The sequence below is a fragment of the Salvelinus fontinalis genome, chromosome 22 (genome assembly GCF_029448725.1).
Source record: "Salvelinus fontinalis isolate EN_2023a chromosome 22, ASM2944872v1, whole genome shotgun sequence".
In the NCBI taxonomy this organism is placed as follows: domain Eukaryota; kingdom Metazoa; phylum Chordata; class Actinopteri; order Salmoniformes; family Salmonidae; genus Salvelinus; species Salvelinus fontinalis.
This window is the reverse complement of record NC_074686.1, coordinates 5,722,391-5,740,501: the sequence shown is the minus strand read 5'-3', so window position 1 is coordinate 5,740,501 and position 18,111 is coordinate 5,722,391. Positions and strand designations below refer to the sequence as shown.

The window sequence follows — 18,111 nt, the reverse complement described above, 5'->3', positions numbered from 1 at the left end:
CATGCATTTAGTTTTACTAGCATTTTAGAGCAGTTGGAGTCCACGGAAGGAGTGTTCTTGGTACCATTTGAAAGGAAACACTTTGAAGTTTGTGTAAATGTGAAAGGTATGTAGAAGAATATAACACATTAGATCTGGTAAATGATAATACAAATAAAAAAACAAACGTTTTTTTGTATGTAACTCTGGACACATGAAAGGTGGGGTGTATACGAAGTGTACGGGGCAACAGAAGACAGAGGGGCAGAGGGGCTAATAATTTTAGAAAGAGGAAACGGGCCAATAAACTGGGGGGAGAGTTTGCGGGATTCCCCCCGGTGGGCCAGATCCCGGGTGGATAGCCATACCTTCTGCCTGAGACAATACCGGGGAGCCGGTGTCCGATGGCGATCCGCTTGTTGTCGATACCTGGAGGTCGTCTTGAGTAAGGCCGACCGGACTCTCCTCCAGGTACAGCGGCGGTCAAACATCTGGGCAGAAGGTATGCCAACCTCTTCTTCCTGCTCGGGGAAGAGCGGGACCTGATACCCCAGGGAACACTCAAATTGAAATAGGCCCATGGCAGAGCAGGGAAGGGTGTTGCGGGCGTATTCCACCCACACAAGCTGCTGGCTCCAGATGGTGGGGTTGGCGGAGACCAGGCAGGGCAGAGTAGTCTCAAGGTCCTGGTTGGCTCGCTCCGCCTGGCCATCGAACCGGGGGTGGAACCCAGAGGACAGGCTGGCTGACGACCCAATGAGGGTGCAGAACGCCTTCCACAACCGGAACGAGAACTGAGGGCCCCTGTCGGAGACCATGTCCACCGGGAGTCCATGGATCCAGAAGACGTGCTGCACCATGAGCTGTGCCGTCTCCTTGGCCGAGGGTAGTTTGGGGAGAGGAATGAGGTGTGCGGCTTTTGAAAACCGGTCGACCACAGTCAGGATGGCAGTGTTGCCCTCAGACGGGGGGGACCCGTGATGAAATCCAGGGATATGTGGGTCCACAGAAATACGTTCTTTACATAAAAATTCAGACCCTTTGCTATGAGACTCGAAATTGAGCTCAGGTGCATCCTGTTTCCATTGATAATCTGTCGTGACTTTACTTTCATTAATCTGATGACTGTTATTTATCGAATCAACTAACTATGTTTAATAGTTACCCGATTAAATTAATCATGTAACAATTAACTCATTAGGAATTTGGGGCACCACGAGAGCGGTTGTTTAAAGAGTTACCATCTCCCAAATTAAACTCTAAAGGTCTTTACCTATCACATCCATAAAACATTCAATGTATTAATCATAACCTCTTATCATACCATCATTCTGAACAGTCGTAACCTCCTGCATCTGCAAAAAACCCGGCCTTACTTATGATTCAGTACTACACACATTTTTTAAATTTTATTTACTAGTTAACTAAGTGATACACAGAATGAACATACACATTTAATACATTAGGAAAAGGGTCCCTAGTGGACTGACACAACATTTGGCGACTTGCTACAAAGAAGACAAGATGGAGGGAAAGTGAGAGAGAAAAATATACACTTATCGTTGATACATTTTAGAAACTATTCTCATAGTAATCATATACTTTGCACACTATATATTTGACTTAGGACAGCTAGTCAGCTGTACCAGTGATTGTCTGAGAGGTGAGCTTCTCGCCTCCTCGTGTTGATATTTAGAGTTCAAACCAATTTAGACATGGGATGCTTGTTAGTTTCTTTACCGATCCTTTTATGCACTCTGGTCGACAAGGATGGTTCCGTCAAGCTGACATGCTCTCTGTCCTCACTCGGGCGTGGCTACTTACTGTGTAAAGTTTATAGGAGACAAATTCTCTTATAGCTCCTAAAATCGAATTCCTATTTTAACAAAAATACTTTCATAATTTTTCATATTTCATATACAACGTTAAGGATGGAGACTTCATACGTGTAGTGTATATACTTTTCAAGTTACAGTATTTTCTTTATAACCTTTTTAATGACATCACAAAATAACAACCCATTCCCCACGTTCTTATGTTAGAAATATTGTTCCAGTATTCGCTTTAGGATGTGTTAGAGTTTCGGCGGGAAACCTTTGTGTAGACAAAGCACATTCCTCTGTGAAATTTGGAGAGGGATGTTCTCTCTCCTTGGGAAATACACATGCGGAGATCATCCGTTCACCCACACCGCGTCTCACAAAGACACAACGATTGGAACACCCCAGCAGCAACCATCCTGCGTTTGGAGGGGAATGTGCAGTCCCTCCAGTCTCCAGCACCGGTTCCGGCACCAGCCCCCACACCACTACCTGCCTCCATCCCATCTGAGCCGGTCCGCGGAATACCCCTGTCCCTCCTGGAGTGCTTTGACTGAGCGCCAGCGAGATGCAAGGAATTCCATCTGCAATGTGACCTGTACCTCGCTTGCTACGACAACAGTCTCAGAGAGACAGGGAGAGACAGGGTTGCCACTGTCATCTCGGCACTGACTGGACGGGCCCTGGACTGGGGTGCCGTGGTCTGGGAAACGGGGCAGAGTCCTACGAGCGCTTTACCCTCCTTTTCCGCTCGGTGTTTGATCATCCTGTGGAGGGCCGAGAGGGGGGTGAGCACCTACTATGACTACGCCAGAGATCTAGGACCACCTCAGAGTTCGCCCTGGAGTTCCAGACTTTTGCGGCCTCCACCGGATGGAATGAGTTGGCTCTGGTCACCGTGTTCCGCAGTGGCCTGCGGGAGGAGGCACAGATGGAGTTAACCTGTCATGATGACAACCTGTCACTCGATCAGCTCATCAGCATGGCGATTCGTTTGGACAACCTCCTGCTGTCCCGATGAAGACCTGCGCGGAATCCGGGGCCCATGGCTACACCTGCTCCGTGACCAGAGCCGATGGAGGTGGGTTCTGCACGTTTGCCAGAGGCAGAGTGTAGAAGAAGGAGGAATCTAGGCCTCTGCTCCTATTGTGGAGAAAGGGGTCATTTCTCCCTGACCTGCCCTCTATCTACTAATAGACGAGGAGGTGACAAGCCAGGGAATTCTCCTGCTCCAGCCCAGTTAGGATGTAAGATCTCCCCTCCTTTTCTGTCAACTCAACCAGTGTGTTTTCCCATTAAATTCCCTGAATACCCTAGCCCCTCACTCCCGTTAGCTCTGATTTATTCCAGAGCTGCCGGGAATCTCTTAGATAGCGCACTGGCCACTGCATTACGCAATTCCTTTCGTTCCCCTACAGTCACCCATTCCGGTTCGATCCCTGGATAATCGTCCAATAGGGACAGGGCTCGAATATCACATCACTATTCCCGTTTCTCTGCTGACCCATTTAGAACAGATCACCTTTTTGATTATAGACACCCCCACGCACCCCGTTGTTTTAGGTCTCCCCTGGTTGAGTTGGCATAACCCCGTTATTTCCTGGTCCGAGAGGAGACTGCTGGGTTGGTCGCAGGAGTGTCAGGGGAGGTGTCTCATGGTGTCTGTCAACACAACTATGGTGGAAAGTCCGGACCATGCCCCTCAAGTGGAGTTACCGGAGGAACACCAGGATCTGCCCTTGCATTGATTATCGAACTCTGAATAATCCCAACTATCATTGAACAAATGCACGGTGCGCAGTACTTCATGAAACTGGACTTGAGGAGTGCCTACAATCTGGTGCGCATTTGTGCAGGCGATGAATAGAAAACAGCCTTTTCCATGACCACAGGCCATTACGAGTATCTCGTAATGCCTTTTGGCCTGTCTAATGCTCCTTCAGTCTTCCAGGCCTTTATTAACAAAGTGTTTCGGGACATGCTGGGACGGGGCATAGTGGTTTATATAGACGACATTTTGGTCTATTCTGCTGAATGGGCCCAGCATGTCTAGTTAGGCAGGTCTGTGCAGGGAAGACTGTTGGAGCATGATCTATATGTTAAACAAGAGAAGTGTTTGTTTTTCCAGCGGTCCGTGTCATTTTTGGGCTATCTCATCTCCATGGTGGGAGGGGAGATGGAGGAGCAACGCGTCAGCGCAGTCCGGTCATGGCCCATCCCCAACTCTGTGAAAGTAGTCCAGTGATTCCTGGGGTTTGCTAACTATTTCCGGAGGTTCATCCGGGGCTTCAGTAATGGTGGTCGCGCCTCTTACCTCCCTGCTGAGAGGAGGTCCCCAGCGGCTTCGTTGGACGGCAGAGGCGGAGAGGGCGTTTGAGACACTGAAGGCAAGCTTCACCACTGCTCCCGTGCTGGCACATCCCGACCCCTCACTTGCCTTCATCGTTGAGGTGGATGCCTCCGAAGTAGGAGTCGGGGCAGTGCTGTACCAGTGCACCGGAACCCCTCCAAAAGCTGCGGCCTGTGCCTTCTACTCCAAGCAGCTGAGCCCCTCCCAGAGGAACTACGACGTAGGGGACCGGGAACTCTTGGCGGTCAAGAAGGCTCTGAAGGTGTGGAGGCACTGGCTGGAGGTGTCCAAACACCCTTTCCTGGTGTGGACAGACCACTGCCACCTGGAGTACATCAGGGCAGCAAAGAGGTTAAACCCGAGACAGGCCAGGTGGGCTCTATTCTTCGCCAGGTTCCAATTCACGCATTCTTATAGGCCAGTCTCAAAGAACGTGAAGGCGGACGCCCTGTCTCACCTCTATGACGCAGAGGAGAGGGAGGGAGAGGAGACCCCCATCATCCCTCCATCCCGTATCATCATGCCTGTGGTGTGGGACGTGGACGCCGACATACAGACCCTGCGCACAGAACCCGCACCTGCACAGTGCCCGGATAACCGTGTCTATGTGCCCACAGGTGTGCGGGACCGCCTCCTTACATCCAAGGATGAACCGACGCCTGTGTCGTTGGATTTTGGATAAGCCGTACCATCGCCTGCCTGACGGAGAAGTACTGACCCACCTTGGCTAGGGACGCCCAGGGTTATGTCTCTTCCTGCTCCAGCTGTGCCCAGTTTAAGACACCCAGACACCTCCGTTATCGAAAGATCCATCCCCTGCCGGTTACACAACAACCCTGGTCTCACCTCTCGGTGGACTTTGTCACTCCAAGGGGAACACCACCGTTCTCGTCGTGGGGACCGGTTCCCCCGGTACTGCTGCTCATTTCGTTCACCAGCTCCGGAGGTCTACGTCACCGGCCTTCTAGGCATCACTGAACTGGATCATTACCACCAACCCCAGACTGTCTTGTCTCATTACGCACACCTGGTTCCCATTCCCCTGATTAGTATGTGTATATATGTGACCTCTGTTCCCCATTGTCCTTGTCGGTTATTGTTACCATGTCCATTGCTCTAGTGAGTACCTGTGATGTTGTATCCACTTCCATGCTACGTGTTATTGTGCACTTGTTTTACGGGTCTCGTCCCGTGTATTACTTAGAGGTTTACACCTTGCTCTTTTATTAGGGTGTAGAAAATTTAAAAAACTATTTAGTATTCCTGAGCCTGTCTCCAATCATTATACAACGTGACAGTTAGAGTTGAACTGGGATGTGGACACCAAGCTACGGTTAGGGTTACTGCTGTAAATACAGTGGAATAATAATCCTTACAAAAAAGAAAAGAATGACATAAGCTTATAGATCATTTGCTAAGCTTCTGTATATACTGTGGGGTCTGAAATTATTGACACCCTTGATAAAAATGAGCAGTAATGACTGTAAAAAAATAATAATTCAAATACTGAGCTATATTGTATGCAAAAAATATATACTAATACAACTGTTTAACAATTACTAAATATTTTTCTTAAAAAGGTAAGGCTCAAAATTATTGACACCCCTAAAGATAGTTATAAATAAAGTAGTCAAAAGTTTTGTATTTGATCCCATATTCGTAGCACGTAATGACTACATCATGCTTGTGACGCTACAAACTTGGATACATTTGCAGTTTGTTTTGGTTGTGTTTCAGATTACTTTGTGCGCAATTGAAATTAATGGTAAATAATGTATTGTGTAATTTTGGAGTCACTTTTATTGTAAGTAAGAATAATGTGGATGCTAGCATGCTACCATGATTACAGATAATCCAGAATTAATTGTGAATAATGATGAGTAAGTAAATTACAGATGGTCAAAGATCATACCCCCAAAACATGCTAACCTCCCCTGTTATTGGTAATGCATGCTACACTACATGACCAAAAGTATGTGAACATCTGCTTGTCGAACATCTCATTCCAAAATCATGGGCATTAATATGGAGTCGGTCCCCCATTTGCTGCTATAACCGCCTCTACTCTTCTGGGAAGGCTTTTCCACTAGATGTTGGAACATTGCTGTGGGGACTCAGCCACAAGAGCATTAGTAAAGTCGGGCACTGATGTTGGGCGTTTAGGCCTGGCTTGCAGTCGGCGTTCCAATTCATCCCAAAGGTGTTCTTCCACACCGATTTTGACAAACCATATCTGTATGGACCTTGCTTTGTGCACAGGGGAATTGTCATGCTGAAACAAGAAAGGGTCTTCCCCAAACTGTTGCCACAAAGTTGGAGGCACAGAATCGTCTAGAATGTAATTTTATGTTGTAGCGTTAAGATTTCCCTTCATTGGAACTAAGGGGCCTAGCCCGAACCATGAACAACAGCCCCAGACCATTATTCCTCCTCCACCAAATTTTACAGTTGGCACTATGCACTTGGGCAGGTAAAGTTCTCCTGGCATCCGGCAAACCCAGATTTGTCCGTCTGACTGCCAGATGGTGAAGCGTCACTCCAGAGAACGTGTTTCCTCTGCTGCAGTGTCCAATTTTTTACAAGCTATGCGCTTCAGCACTCGTGGTCCAGTTCTGTGAGCTTGTGTGGCCTACCACTTTGCTGCTGAGCCGTCGTTGCTCCTAGACGTTTCCACTTCACAATAACAGCACTTAGAGTTGACCAGGGCAGCTTTAACAGGGCAGACATTTTATGAACTGACTTGCTGGAATGGTGGCATCCTATGACTGTGCCACGTTGAAAGTCACTGAGCTCTTCAGTACGGGCCATTCTACTGCCAATGTTTGTCTATGGAGATTCCATGGCTGTGTGCTCGATTTTAAATAACTGAATCCACTAGTTTGAAGGGCTGTCCACAGACTTTTGGACATACAGTGTATATAAAGCCTTTATGAGATGTAGTTCGTTGAATGAAATGGAACCAAAACTTTTCTTTTCCTGTGTGTAAAGCAAGAAATGACCAAAAGGTGGCGATAAAACCCTTCAGTACTCTCACCAAGCAAGCGTTCCGCTGTCTGCAGCTGGACTCTCCTACTCCTCAAGATCCTAGTAATTTCTGTCAGATCAGATGGAGAACCAGCGTCTTAACAGTTCAATAGATCCTGTTCACCAGTGCAGCACCACATCTTTAGTGTAATCTAACGGAGTCCCTTGTATCCTGTAAAACTGTAGGCTGTCTTGTTGTATCCTGCATTTGTTCTGTAAGAGTCCAGAACAGAGTTAAGCAACACATTTGAGGGCATGGGGGCGGGTTTCAATATGGTTCTGTGACTTGCAATAGCTTAGTTCATCATATTACACAATATGTCCCTGGTGATTTCACATTGTAGTGACATTAGTACAACACATGTCGTCCTTATCAAGAGGTTGGAGCCTCTTGGTGTAATGGGTAAAAGGTGTTGGACTGACACTCAGTCAGGTGTGGGATGGTCTATCATCTCATATCTGAACAACAGTACATCTGCCTCGTGTTACTCACAAGAAAAATGATACTTTTTCTAGTCTGGAGATGCCTATGCTGTCTGATGGTCTAAAAGTGTAGTGAACGCAATCCTAAGCATAGATGCAGACATGTCAAAACAATTTTTTGTCAATTTGTCTGGATTTGCAGCTTTGTTTGTAGGGGTTGCTAGCTAAGACAGAGTCTGTGTGTGTGCGCGCGCGTGCCTCCGTTTCCTCCTCCTCCTTCTTCCTGTGTGTGTGTGTTAAAAAGAGACCCTCAAATGATAAACAAGCTCTGGTCAAAGAGCTGACATCACTCCTGCTGCATCACAATATCACATGACTGATGCCACTCCACTGTCCCACAGAGGAGGGGGAAGAAAACAGAGGAGAACCTCTTAAGTTTCCAGTCCAGTACAGAACAACCACTGACATGAGAGAGGACACAAGGAAGTGAGAGCAGTGAAGCAGAAAGAGAAGAATTCTCCAGAAAACGCAGTGTCTCGCTACAGCCGAGAGAAGCTTAGACCAAACATAGATTCTATAGGGACACTGATTGGTTTTTAGCTCAGATTGTAGAACTTGAAGCCTGTCATGATGGAAGTGGTCCTGACTAGACTGGGAGATCTCTCCTCTAAAGACGCCACCTTTGATGCCTGTAAGTCAGCCGGGCCCGTTGTGTCCAGGGACCCACGGACCACCAGAGACCCCTGCCTGGAGGAAGAGCTCCAGATGGAGGGCTGCATTCCCGGAGAAAAGGGCAGCTGCCCCTACAAAACTGTCCATTGAGAGTGCACTGGCCTGGCTGCACAGGGAACTGGTAAGACTGGACAATTGACCGAAGTCTTAGACTGTGAAATCCGAATGACGACGTCTCTCTAGAACTGATCGAACATGTCGTCTGTCTCCATGGACTTGGATGACAAAAACATATACTCAGCAACATTTACTATATGAATGTATTGATGTGTTTGTATTTGCAACAGAAATACAAATTTGGTCTTTCCTGTATGTTTACAGATGACCATGGAAAATGTATTGCGATGATTCAGCACATTTACTGTGAGTTACTGTGAGACTCAAGAGCTTTCTTGTCTTTCCATACTTTATATTTGTAGAGAAAGAGGACATGTTAACATGATTCTATGCTAGATATGAATACTCAAGCCCCCAAAACTATGACCTGCATGTGGTCTTCTGGCTCTGTGGGACTCCAGTGGAAATGGAGACATTTTTGTTGGCTATTAGGGCTATGGTCAAGGTATCGCTCACCTAATGAAATTATCTTCTTGGTCAGTCATATTGTTAGTGTGTGAGAGTGTCCCGTTAATGCATTCTTGGAATTGAGATGTGCGGACAGGCTGGCGATGTTATGATGTCAACCACTTGCCATTTAGTCCTTGCCAGTGCCTCGTCATGGCAACCAAGTGTCCCGAGCACACAAAACACACCAAACCTCTGCGTCAGACGGGACAAAGACACACTGGTTAAGGGAGAGAGCTGAAGACTATAGGCTACTTTACTGGCATAGCTCTGGCTTAATAGGTTCAACAGAATAGGCATTGGACTACAAAACATACAGTACTGTGCATGGACAACATATTTTACATTTGAGTCATTTAGCAGATTCTCTTATCCTGAGCGACTTACAGGAGATTTTAGAGTTAAGTGCAGCACATTGACAGATTGTTCACCTAGTCAGCTCTGGGATTTGAACCATCAACTTTCTGGTTACTGGCCCAATGCTCTTAATCTGTAACGATCGTTGTTGGTAGGATGGTCGGACCAAGATGCAGCGTGGGGTAGGTTAATCATATTTACTTATGATAACCGGCACAAAACAAGAAAGAGTAACAAACGAAACATACAGCTTTGTAGGGCAAAAAAGCAACAATACAAAATCAAGATCCCACACACAACAGGTGGAAAAAAGTCTGTCTAAATATGATCCCCAATCAGAGACAATGATAGACAGCTGCCTCTGACTGGGAACCATACCAGGCCAACATAGAAAATAAAAAACTAGACTACCCACCCTAGTCACACCTTGACCTAACCAAAATAGAGGAATAAGAGGCTCTCTAAGGTCAGGGCGTGATAGTACCCTCCCCCCAAAGGTGCGGACTCCGGCCGCAAAACCTGACTCTATGGGGGAGGGTCCGGGTGGGCATCTAGCCTCGGCGGCGGCTCCGGTGCGGGACGTAGACCCTGCTCCGCTCGCGGATCCGCCAGCTTCGGTGGCGCCTCTGGTGCGGGGATCGTCGCCGGAAGCGCCTGACCGTGGATCGTTGCCGGAGGAACCGGACAGTGGATCGTCGACTGGGACTCCGGACCGTAGATCGTCGCCGGAGGAACCGGACCGTAGATCGTCGCCGGGGACTCCGGACCGTAGATCGTCGCCGGGGACTCCGGACTGGGAACCCTCGCTGAAGGCTCCGGACTGGGAACCTCCGCTGGAGGCTCTGGACTGGGAACCGTTGCTGGAGGCTACGGACTGGGACCGTCGCTGGAGGCTCAGGACTGGAAAGAGTAACAAAGAGTAACAAACAAAATGTACAGCTTTGTAGGGCAAAAAAGCAACAATAAAAAATCTAGATCCCATACACAACAGGTGGAAAAAGCCTGCCTAAATATGATCCCCAATCAGAGACAACGATAGACATCTGCCTCTGACTGCCTCTGACTGCCTCCCGGGTGGCGCAGTGGGCTAGGGCACTGCATCGCAGTGCTAGCTGCGCCACCAGAGTCTCTGGGTTTGCGCCCAGGCTCTGTCGCAGCCAGCCACAACCGGGAGGTCCGTGGGGCGACGCACAATTGGCATAGCGTCGTCCGGGTTAGGGAGGGTTTGGCCGGTAGGGATATCCTTGTCTCAGTATGTAAAAATTTAATAAAATGTATGCACTCTACTGTAAGTCGCTCTGGATAAGAGCGTCTGCTAAATGACTAAAATGGAAAAAATGGAAAAAATGGAACCATACCGGGCCAACATAGAAAATAAAAAACTAGACTACCCACCCTAGTCACACCCTGACCTAACCAAAATAGAGAAATAAAAGGTTCTCTAAGGTCAGGGCGTGACATAATCTCTAGGCTACCTGCTGCCCAATGGCCAAAACATTATATATAGATCCACTGGTCCATGAAGAGACCATGTTATAAAACCATCTATACTGTCAGATCCACTGCAGGTCTTCGTCCTCTTTCAATTTCAGACCACCAACCCATTAGACACCCACGTAAACTCTATCCAATTACTTCCACCTCCCAATGACCAATGATTGCTGGCCTTTGATGTCATGAGACGTGGGTTTGTGCAGATGCAGTGGGACCGGCCCAGTTCCAGTCCCTGTGTCCAGTATTCAGACAAGCATTGTGCCATAGCTGCAACACAGCACAAATACAAGTGACCTCCACCAATTAGAACCCTCGCCTCTCATCAAGTCTCATGGCCCAATATTCAGCGGTTCTCATAAAAGAAAAAGCAAGAACTCCAGCAGGAACAAGCGCTTGTTTACTGTGTATTCCTCCATGGGATATTAGGCATAGTTTGATCTGCTGCAATGGATGGAATACACACAGAAAACACACACAAGGGGGATATCATCCCACAGGAAGCCCACTGCTCATACTTCACTCAAAGGAAAGTTCATGTTTCTCTTTATAAAGCTTTTAAAGCCACATCACATCCTTTCAGTCGGAGCCCAATCCCAGTCTGACGCTGTAATTAACAGAGAAAGAAATGCAGATCTGATCATGGTCGGTTTTTTGTTTGAACATTCCTCTCCCTGGGACAGACTTGGACTTGGCGATTCAGGGGAATTCCGAATATTCTATTCTCACAATGAGGGCAATTAGACTGGTTCTCGTGAATAGAGAAGAAAGAGAGAAAGAGAACAAGAGAGAGAGAAACGCATTTGCATCTGAAAGAGGCAGCGCTCAACTTAAATGGTTGAACCAGGTCATGTCAGGGAAAGGACATGAACCTCATCAGCTAAAAGAGACCAGAGGAAGCCGCAGCGCTGATCAAAAAGAGAGATTTCGGCCTATAAATCAGTAGCTTACAGATGTGTCCTGCACTGGTTATTTTTGTTACATGACATTTGGTTCTGTCTTTTGAACAATTTTTCTAAACTACTTGACAATTGTTTCTGCTATCTATTTCTTTCTCTGTAATAGCTCGTATTTGCCTGTGAATACTATATGTCACAGCCGACTAACAGCATTTCACATTAGCTTGTGCCTGTTTCAGTGTATGTTACGTCTGTGTCTGTCTGTCTTTCTCTTCTATGTCTATTTTTTATTTCTATATTTGATGTGTCTGTGTCTTTGTCTCTCTGTTTAAAGTCCCACCTCTTTTGTGCAGATGGAGATGCAATCTCAGGACCAGGCCTTGATACAACAGCTGATGGACCTTCACACAGCAATCCAAGAGCTCAAGCTTGAGAGTGGCGAGGAGGAGGAGGAGGAGGAGGAGGAGGAGGAGGAGGAGGAGGAGGAGGAGGAGGAGGAGGAGGAGGAAGAGGAGAAGGAGGAGTAGGAAGAAAAGGTTAAAGGAGGATGAGGAGACAGAGGAGGATAGGAGCTGGGACTTTGAGAGCGAGGCAGGGGGCAGTGGTAGTAGTGTTTACTCCAGCTCAGGGGAAGTGGGTTTTTCCATATCCTGCCTGTCCAATAGAATGACACCATCTCCTCTTGGGTCATCTCTACCAAAAAGGACTTTCAGCAGAAGAAGCTCTGTGCCTTAATAAAACCACAAAAAGTACTCTCTTATGGACTGACCACATAGTCAATGTCAGGCATATACCACAATATCATCTATATCATCTATGCGCACGTGCGTGTGAGGGAATAATTCAACGTCTGAGACTGCAGAGCTTAAGTAAGCTGTGTCATTTTAAACTCTAACTAGACGGAAGAGACAACAACAGCTGCTATCACTCTACAAAGGTCATAAAGGTATCATAGTACATTTAAGAGAGAATAACCATTACTTATGGTAGCATATTGCCTGTAATGTCTCAACAATTTCAATATCATGACTGCATATCATTCCAATAAGCTCTAATACTCTTCCATATGACTTGAAATGGTCTGTTGTTACTGAAAAAACAGTATTTGTAGAAGGTCAAATTAATATGCAGTTTGTATCATCCACCCACATGCTGTATATATTGATTTGTTGTACAACACTGTAATTGCGCACCGATGTTTATAGACTAAAACATGAATGTCAGTAACATACAGTGTAAATACTTACTATAATGAATGACAACGCACCTTAGATTGAGATTATGTGTCTGTTCGTTTGATGGCACACAGTTTGGCCTTCTGGAGTAATAGCAAGTTGGCTGATCCAGCAGAATCATACAATACAATGAAGGGTCAAGTAAAATGTTTTTTTGAAGAAAGGGCATCAAAGTGAACAAGATAGGATACTGTTTAATGGATATAATGTTTAATGGACAAGTGGAGGTGTTTATCCTTGCTACGGTAACTGCATTTGGGATAGGTACTGTACATAGCATGCCAGAACAATAAAGATTTAAAAAATATGATGTGCTGTACAGTTATTTCTGTCATATCAGAAAACATGTGAAGTCAAAAGCCCAACTGTCACCGAGACTTTAAGTTTCATGGTTTATTCTTAAAAAATATATATTAGCTTGTTGCTTCTGCACAGCAAATTGGCCAGCGTAACCTAATGTTGGTTTTTCTGTGTAACAGTTCTAGTATTGATTCGGGTTATAGTAAGTAGGGCTATAGTAAGTAGCCTATATCCCCGGTATAGCCCCCATCTCCCTTAATCTGCATCGGATGCGCTGCTACTCACAGAATGTTTCAGAGATGTCAAGTTATGAGGTTGTGTGCAGTGTATTTCATCAAATGCTTGCTGTCAAACAACCAATAATACTGCGTAACTCTGGTTCTTTTCCTGTGTTTGGTCCGGACTGCATTCTTACCTGCAGTGAACTGCACCATGGCACAAATTGAATCGCACAGAGACCACCCTTTTTGAGCGAACCACGGTGCATTGTTTAGTGCAGATAGAGTGCACCAGTCCAAACTAGTCAAAGTAAGGTAGTAAATGCACCGGAGTTCGAAATAAAAAAAACGCTCCAAGACAATTCGGTGTTTAATTAACAGCCTTAGTCTTCCCAACACTGGCAGTCATTCTGAATGCAGTTTGCGGGTGAATAAAACACCTAAATGTTGCATATCCCCACTCTGGCTGGATTCCAATAGGAATTACACATCACTTTGCAAATGTCACACCCTGGCCTTTGTTATATTGATTTTCTTTATTAGTTTAGTTAGGTCAGGGTGTGACATGGGGGATGTTTGTGTGTTTTGTCTAGTTTAGGGTGTGTGTATTGTTTAGGGGGTTTTGTAGTATGTATGGGGTTGTGTTCAGTGTAGGTGTTTAGGAAAGTCTATGGTTGCCTGATTTGGTTCTCAATCAGAGACAGCTGTTTATTGTTGTCTCTGATTGGGAGCCATATTGAAGGCAGCCATAGGCTTTAGGTGTTTGTGGGTAATTGTCTATGATTAACGTTTGTAGCTTGTGTATGCACTAACGTTTGTAGCTTCACGGTTGTTTTGTTTTGTAAAAGTGTTCGTTTTCGTGTTTCGTCATCTCTATTAAAAGAAGATGTACTCATATCCCGCTGCGCCTTGGTCCGCTTATTATGACGATCGTGACAGCAAACCAGCATAAGCTACAAGCCACTGTATTAGGGTCAAACTAGGCCCTCAAAATAAGGTCTTATGAAATAGGTATTGTATTGTCTTAAATAATAACATTTTAATGATAACAAATTCACTCAGGATCTCACTTAGTGAAGGCCACAGGACTGAAAATGAATGAATGCAACAACCATTTCTATCGCTAGCAAATACAGAAATGGGTGTTCACTTCTGGGCCTGAGAATTAGGCAGTTTACTTTGGGCACATTTTTCATCCAAACATCAAAATACTGCCCCCTAGCCTAAAGAGGTTTTAACTCTACAATTCACTCGAAAGGGAAGGCACTCTGGGAAATATGCAAATAAGGTTTTACACTAAACAGTGTGTTAATTTAACACTGAAAAGTGTGGACCCATATAGACAATTGAACAGTGTTACTGCAGTGTGTATCATTGATCTACCCAGTGCACAAACATACAGTTGGCCTACTAAGCAATTTGCAAACGAAGCGCATTTCATTTAACTCTTCAAAGGTGTCTGTAACATCACAGCCTACCTTGAACAGTACATTTCGGATTTTATTTGGATACCCATTAGCTGTTGCAAAAGCAGCAGCTACTCTTCCTGGGGTCCATACAGAAGCTGGGACATCATCACAACGTGTCAAACCCTTCAGTGACCGCTGATCATCCAGTACATTGCTCCTCATTCCTCAGGGTCTGGAGCCACACAGCAATATCAAAAGATCAAACCCCATTTGTCCAATTGTTTACATCCAAATGGGGTTTTCGAATGTGCAATTTTGCATGCAACATTGAACACTACCTCACGAGTGAAATGCATGGCTTCCAGTTGGGGTATGTACGTACGGTCACTGTAGGGACGACGTCATTGATGCACTTATTGATGAAGCCGGTGTCTGATGTGTCGTACTCCTCAATGCCATCGGATAAATAGTCCAGTAGCTTAGCATCTATGTCATCTGACCACATCCGTATTGAGCGAGTCACTGGTACTTTCTGATTTCATTTTTGCTTGTAAGCAGGAATCAGGAGGATATAATTATGGTCAGATTTGCCAAAAGGAGGGCGAGCGAGAGCTTTGCACGCGTTTCTGTGTGTGGAGTAAAGGTGGTCTAGAGTTTTTTTTCCTCTGATCGCACATGTGACATGCTGGTAGAAATGAGGTAAAATGAATTTAAGTTTTCCTGCATTGAAGTCCCCAGCCACTAGGAGAGCCATCTCTGGATGATAATTTTCTTGTTTGCTTATAGCCTTATACAGCTCTCTGAGCGTGGTCTTAGTGCCAGCATCGGTTTATGGTGGTAAATAGACAGCTACGAAACATCAGGTGAGCAAAACCTCGAGGCTTCTTTAATATTATGGGGCGGCAGTGGTTAGATCGTTGGGCCAGTAACCGAAAGGTTGCTGGATAGAATACCCGAGCTGACAAGGTAAGAATCTGTCGTCCTGCCCCTGAGCAAGGCAGTTAACCCACTGTTCCCCGGGTTATGACGACGTGGATGTCGATTATGACAGCCCCCCACACCTCTCTGATTCAGACGGGTTGGGTTAAATGCGGAAGACACATTTCAGTTGAATGCATTCAGTTGTATATACCCTTTCCCCTATTAGATTTTGTTATTGACACATAGAGACACACCACCACCCCTCATCTTACCAGAGGTAGCTGTTCTGTCTTGCGATGCATGGAAAACCCAGCCAAAGATATTCGTTTTTAATGTCCTGTTAGTAGGATAGTCTCGAACGGAGCTCATCCAGTTATTCGCCAATGATTGCACCAACTAATTCTCACAAGGAACCCGGATCTGCATCCCCTGTATCGGCGTCTCCTCTTCATGCGAATGACGGAGATTTGGGCCTAGTCCGGGAGCAGCAGTAAATCCTTCGCCTTCGACTTGTTAAAGAAAAATCTTTGTCAAGTTCGAGGTGAGTAATCGCTGTTCTGATAGCTTAGTAAGCACTGACAACACCACGTCAAGGTTCCAGATTGACACCGAGAGGGCCATTGCTGGACACAGACGTCGAACTACCTTCATAAATTTGGAGAGCAGTGGGATAACATCCCTAACTCAACAAAAATACTTTAATCATTTGTCATATAGGATGCACATACCAGAGAATGGAAACTTCGTACATGTAGTGTGTATACTTTTCAAGTTACAGTATTTCCTTAATAGCATTTTTAATGACCTCACAAAATAACACGCAAAACGACATTAGTGTTCTTTTAGGTCGTCTCTGACCATTCCCCAATAAATACTGTTCCAGTAGTTATTTTTAAACGTGTTAAGAGTTTCAGCGGGAAAATTATTCTTAAAACAAAACACATGGGTGAATTTGTAGAGGGATTTCTGAGTGTTCTCTCCTTGATTTACAACAGGGTGTGAGGTGTTAACCCCCAGCAGTTCCCTCCTCCCCCCTCTGTGGGTGACAGTCATGACAAAACATTATTTTGCAAAGAAGGTCTACAGTAGTCTACAGTAACAGCACTGTGTAGGGTAGCTTCCATCCTCCTCTTGGTACATTGCCTTCAATACAAAACCTAGGAGGCTCATGGTTCTCACCCCCTTCCATTGACTTACACAGTAATTATGACAACTTCCGGAGGACATCCTCCAACCTATCTTGAAGCATGAACTGACATGTTGTCCACCCAATCAAAGGATCAGAGAATGAATCTAGTACTGAAAGCATAAGCTACAGCTAGCTAGTACTGCAGTGCATAAAATGTTGTGAATAGTTGACTCAAAGAGAGAGAAAGACAGTAGTTGACCAGTTTCTAACAAATTCATTTCTTCCAAAATGAAAGAGAAGCGAGAGAGAAATAGAGAGTGATTTTGTCATTTTTTCACTTAACGTTACTTAGCTAACAAATGTAGCTAGCTAATTTAGCCTATTGGAACACAACAGAGGGGTGCTATGTTAGCTACCTTGCTATGAATTTCAAACACAACACTGGAACTCTTCCAAGTCAAGGTAAGCTTTTGGTTTTACTAATTTATAGTTCTATTAGCTATGCTGACTATGACATTACTTTAGCTAATATGGGGACAACGATGTAAGCTATGTGTAGCTGTTTGGCTTTGAGAGGTTTTTTCGCCTGGTCACATACACCTGATGTGTTGTGCATTGAAGTCCACAAGTGAAGGGAAGAGGTGAGAGTGTGCAAAGATGCAAGAATGACTACAGAGTGGTTTCTATGAAAGTGAACTGTGTTTAGTGCATGATCAGGGGTGTGTTCATTCCACCGATTCTGTTGAAAAACACTTCTTAAATGTAAGCAAATGGAACAAAATGGGGATAAACATCCCGGAATTTGTCAAATAGAAACTCTCGTTTGCAACTGTTGGAGTAATGATTACACCGCATATCAGCTAGATGCAGGCAAGAGTGTGCAAGGCTGTATTGAATATCACTGTCTGTCCATGTGTCACTGTCTGTCAACTCGAATTTGTCTCTCGACCTGTGTGCACCTACGTTGTAAACTTTCATTCATAGGCTAGGTTGTAGCAACCTGATGATGGGTATAGGGCAAATTTGAGTATCATATAGTAGCCTAAACCTATCGATGTTACATTGAACTGGGTGAATGGAATATGAATGACAGTCATCCGACATGCTGTAATAGAAATAAGGCCATGCTCATGAACACTATTATACAGTACCAGTCAAAAGTTCGGACATACTTACTCATTCAAGGGTTTTTACTTTACTTTTACTGTTTTTTACATTGTTTAATAATAGTGAAGACATCAAAGCTATGAAATAACACAT

At 45.3% G+C, this 18,111-nt stretch overlaps 1 protein-coding gene across 1 annotated transcript; it reads left to right on the top strand.

Annotated features, from left to right (window-relative positions):
* The first annotated feature begins 7,935 nt into the window (after positions 1-7,935).
* LOC129819627 (troponin T, skeletal muscle-like) lies at positions 7,936-14,262 on the top strand. The gene is made up of 2 exons (XM_055876032.1): positions 7,936-8,449; positions 11,993-14,262. Exons 1-2 carry the CDS (start codon positions 8,282-8,284, stop codon positions 12,164-12,166), a joined length of 342 nt encoding a protein of 113 aa, XP_055732007.1. The 5' UTR covers positions 7,936-8,281; the 3' UTR covers positions 12,167-14,262.
* Positions 14,263-18,111: the final 3,849 nt, after the last annotated feature.

What these genes read in the sequence shown, in the direction of transcription:
- LOC129819627 (XM_055876032.1), top strand. Translation starts at nt 8,282, where the DNA reads ATGCCTGTAAGTCAGCCGGGCCCGTTGTGTCCAGGGACCCACGGACCA. An exon ending in CCTGGCTGCACAGGGAACTG is followed by an intron (nt 8,450 to 11,992) that starts GTAAGACTGGAC and finishes TCTTTTGTGCAG; the next exon opens with ATGGAGATGCAATCTCAGGA.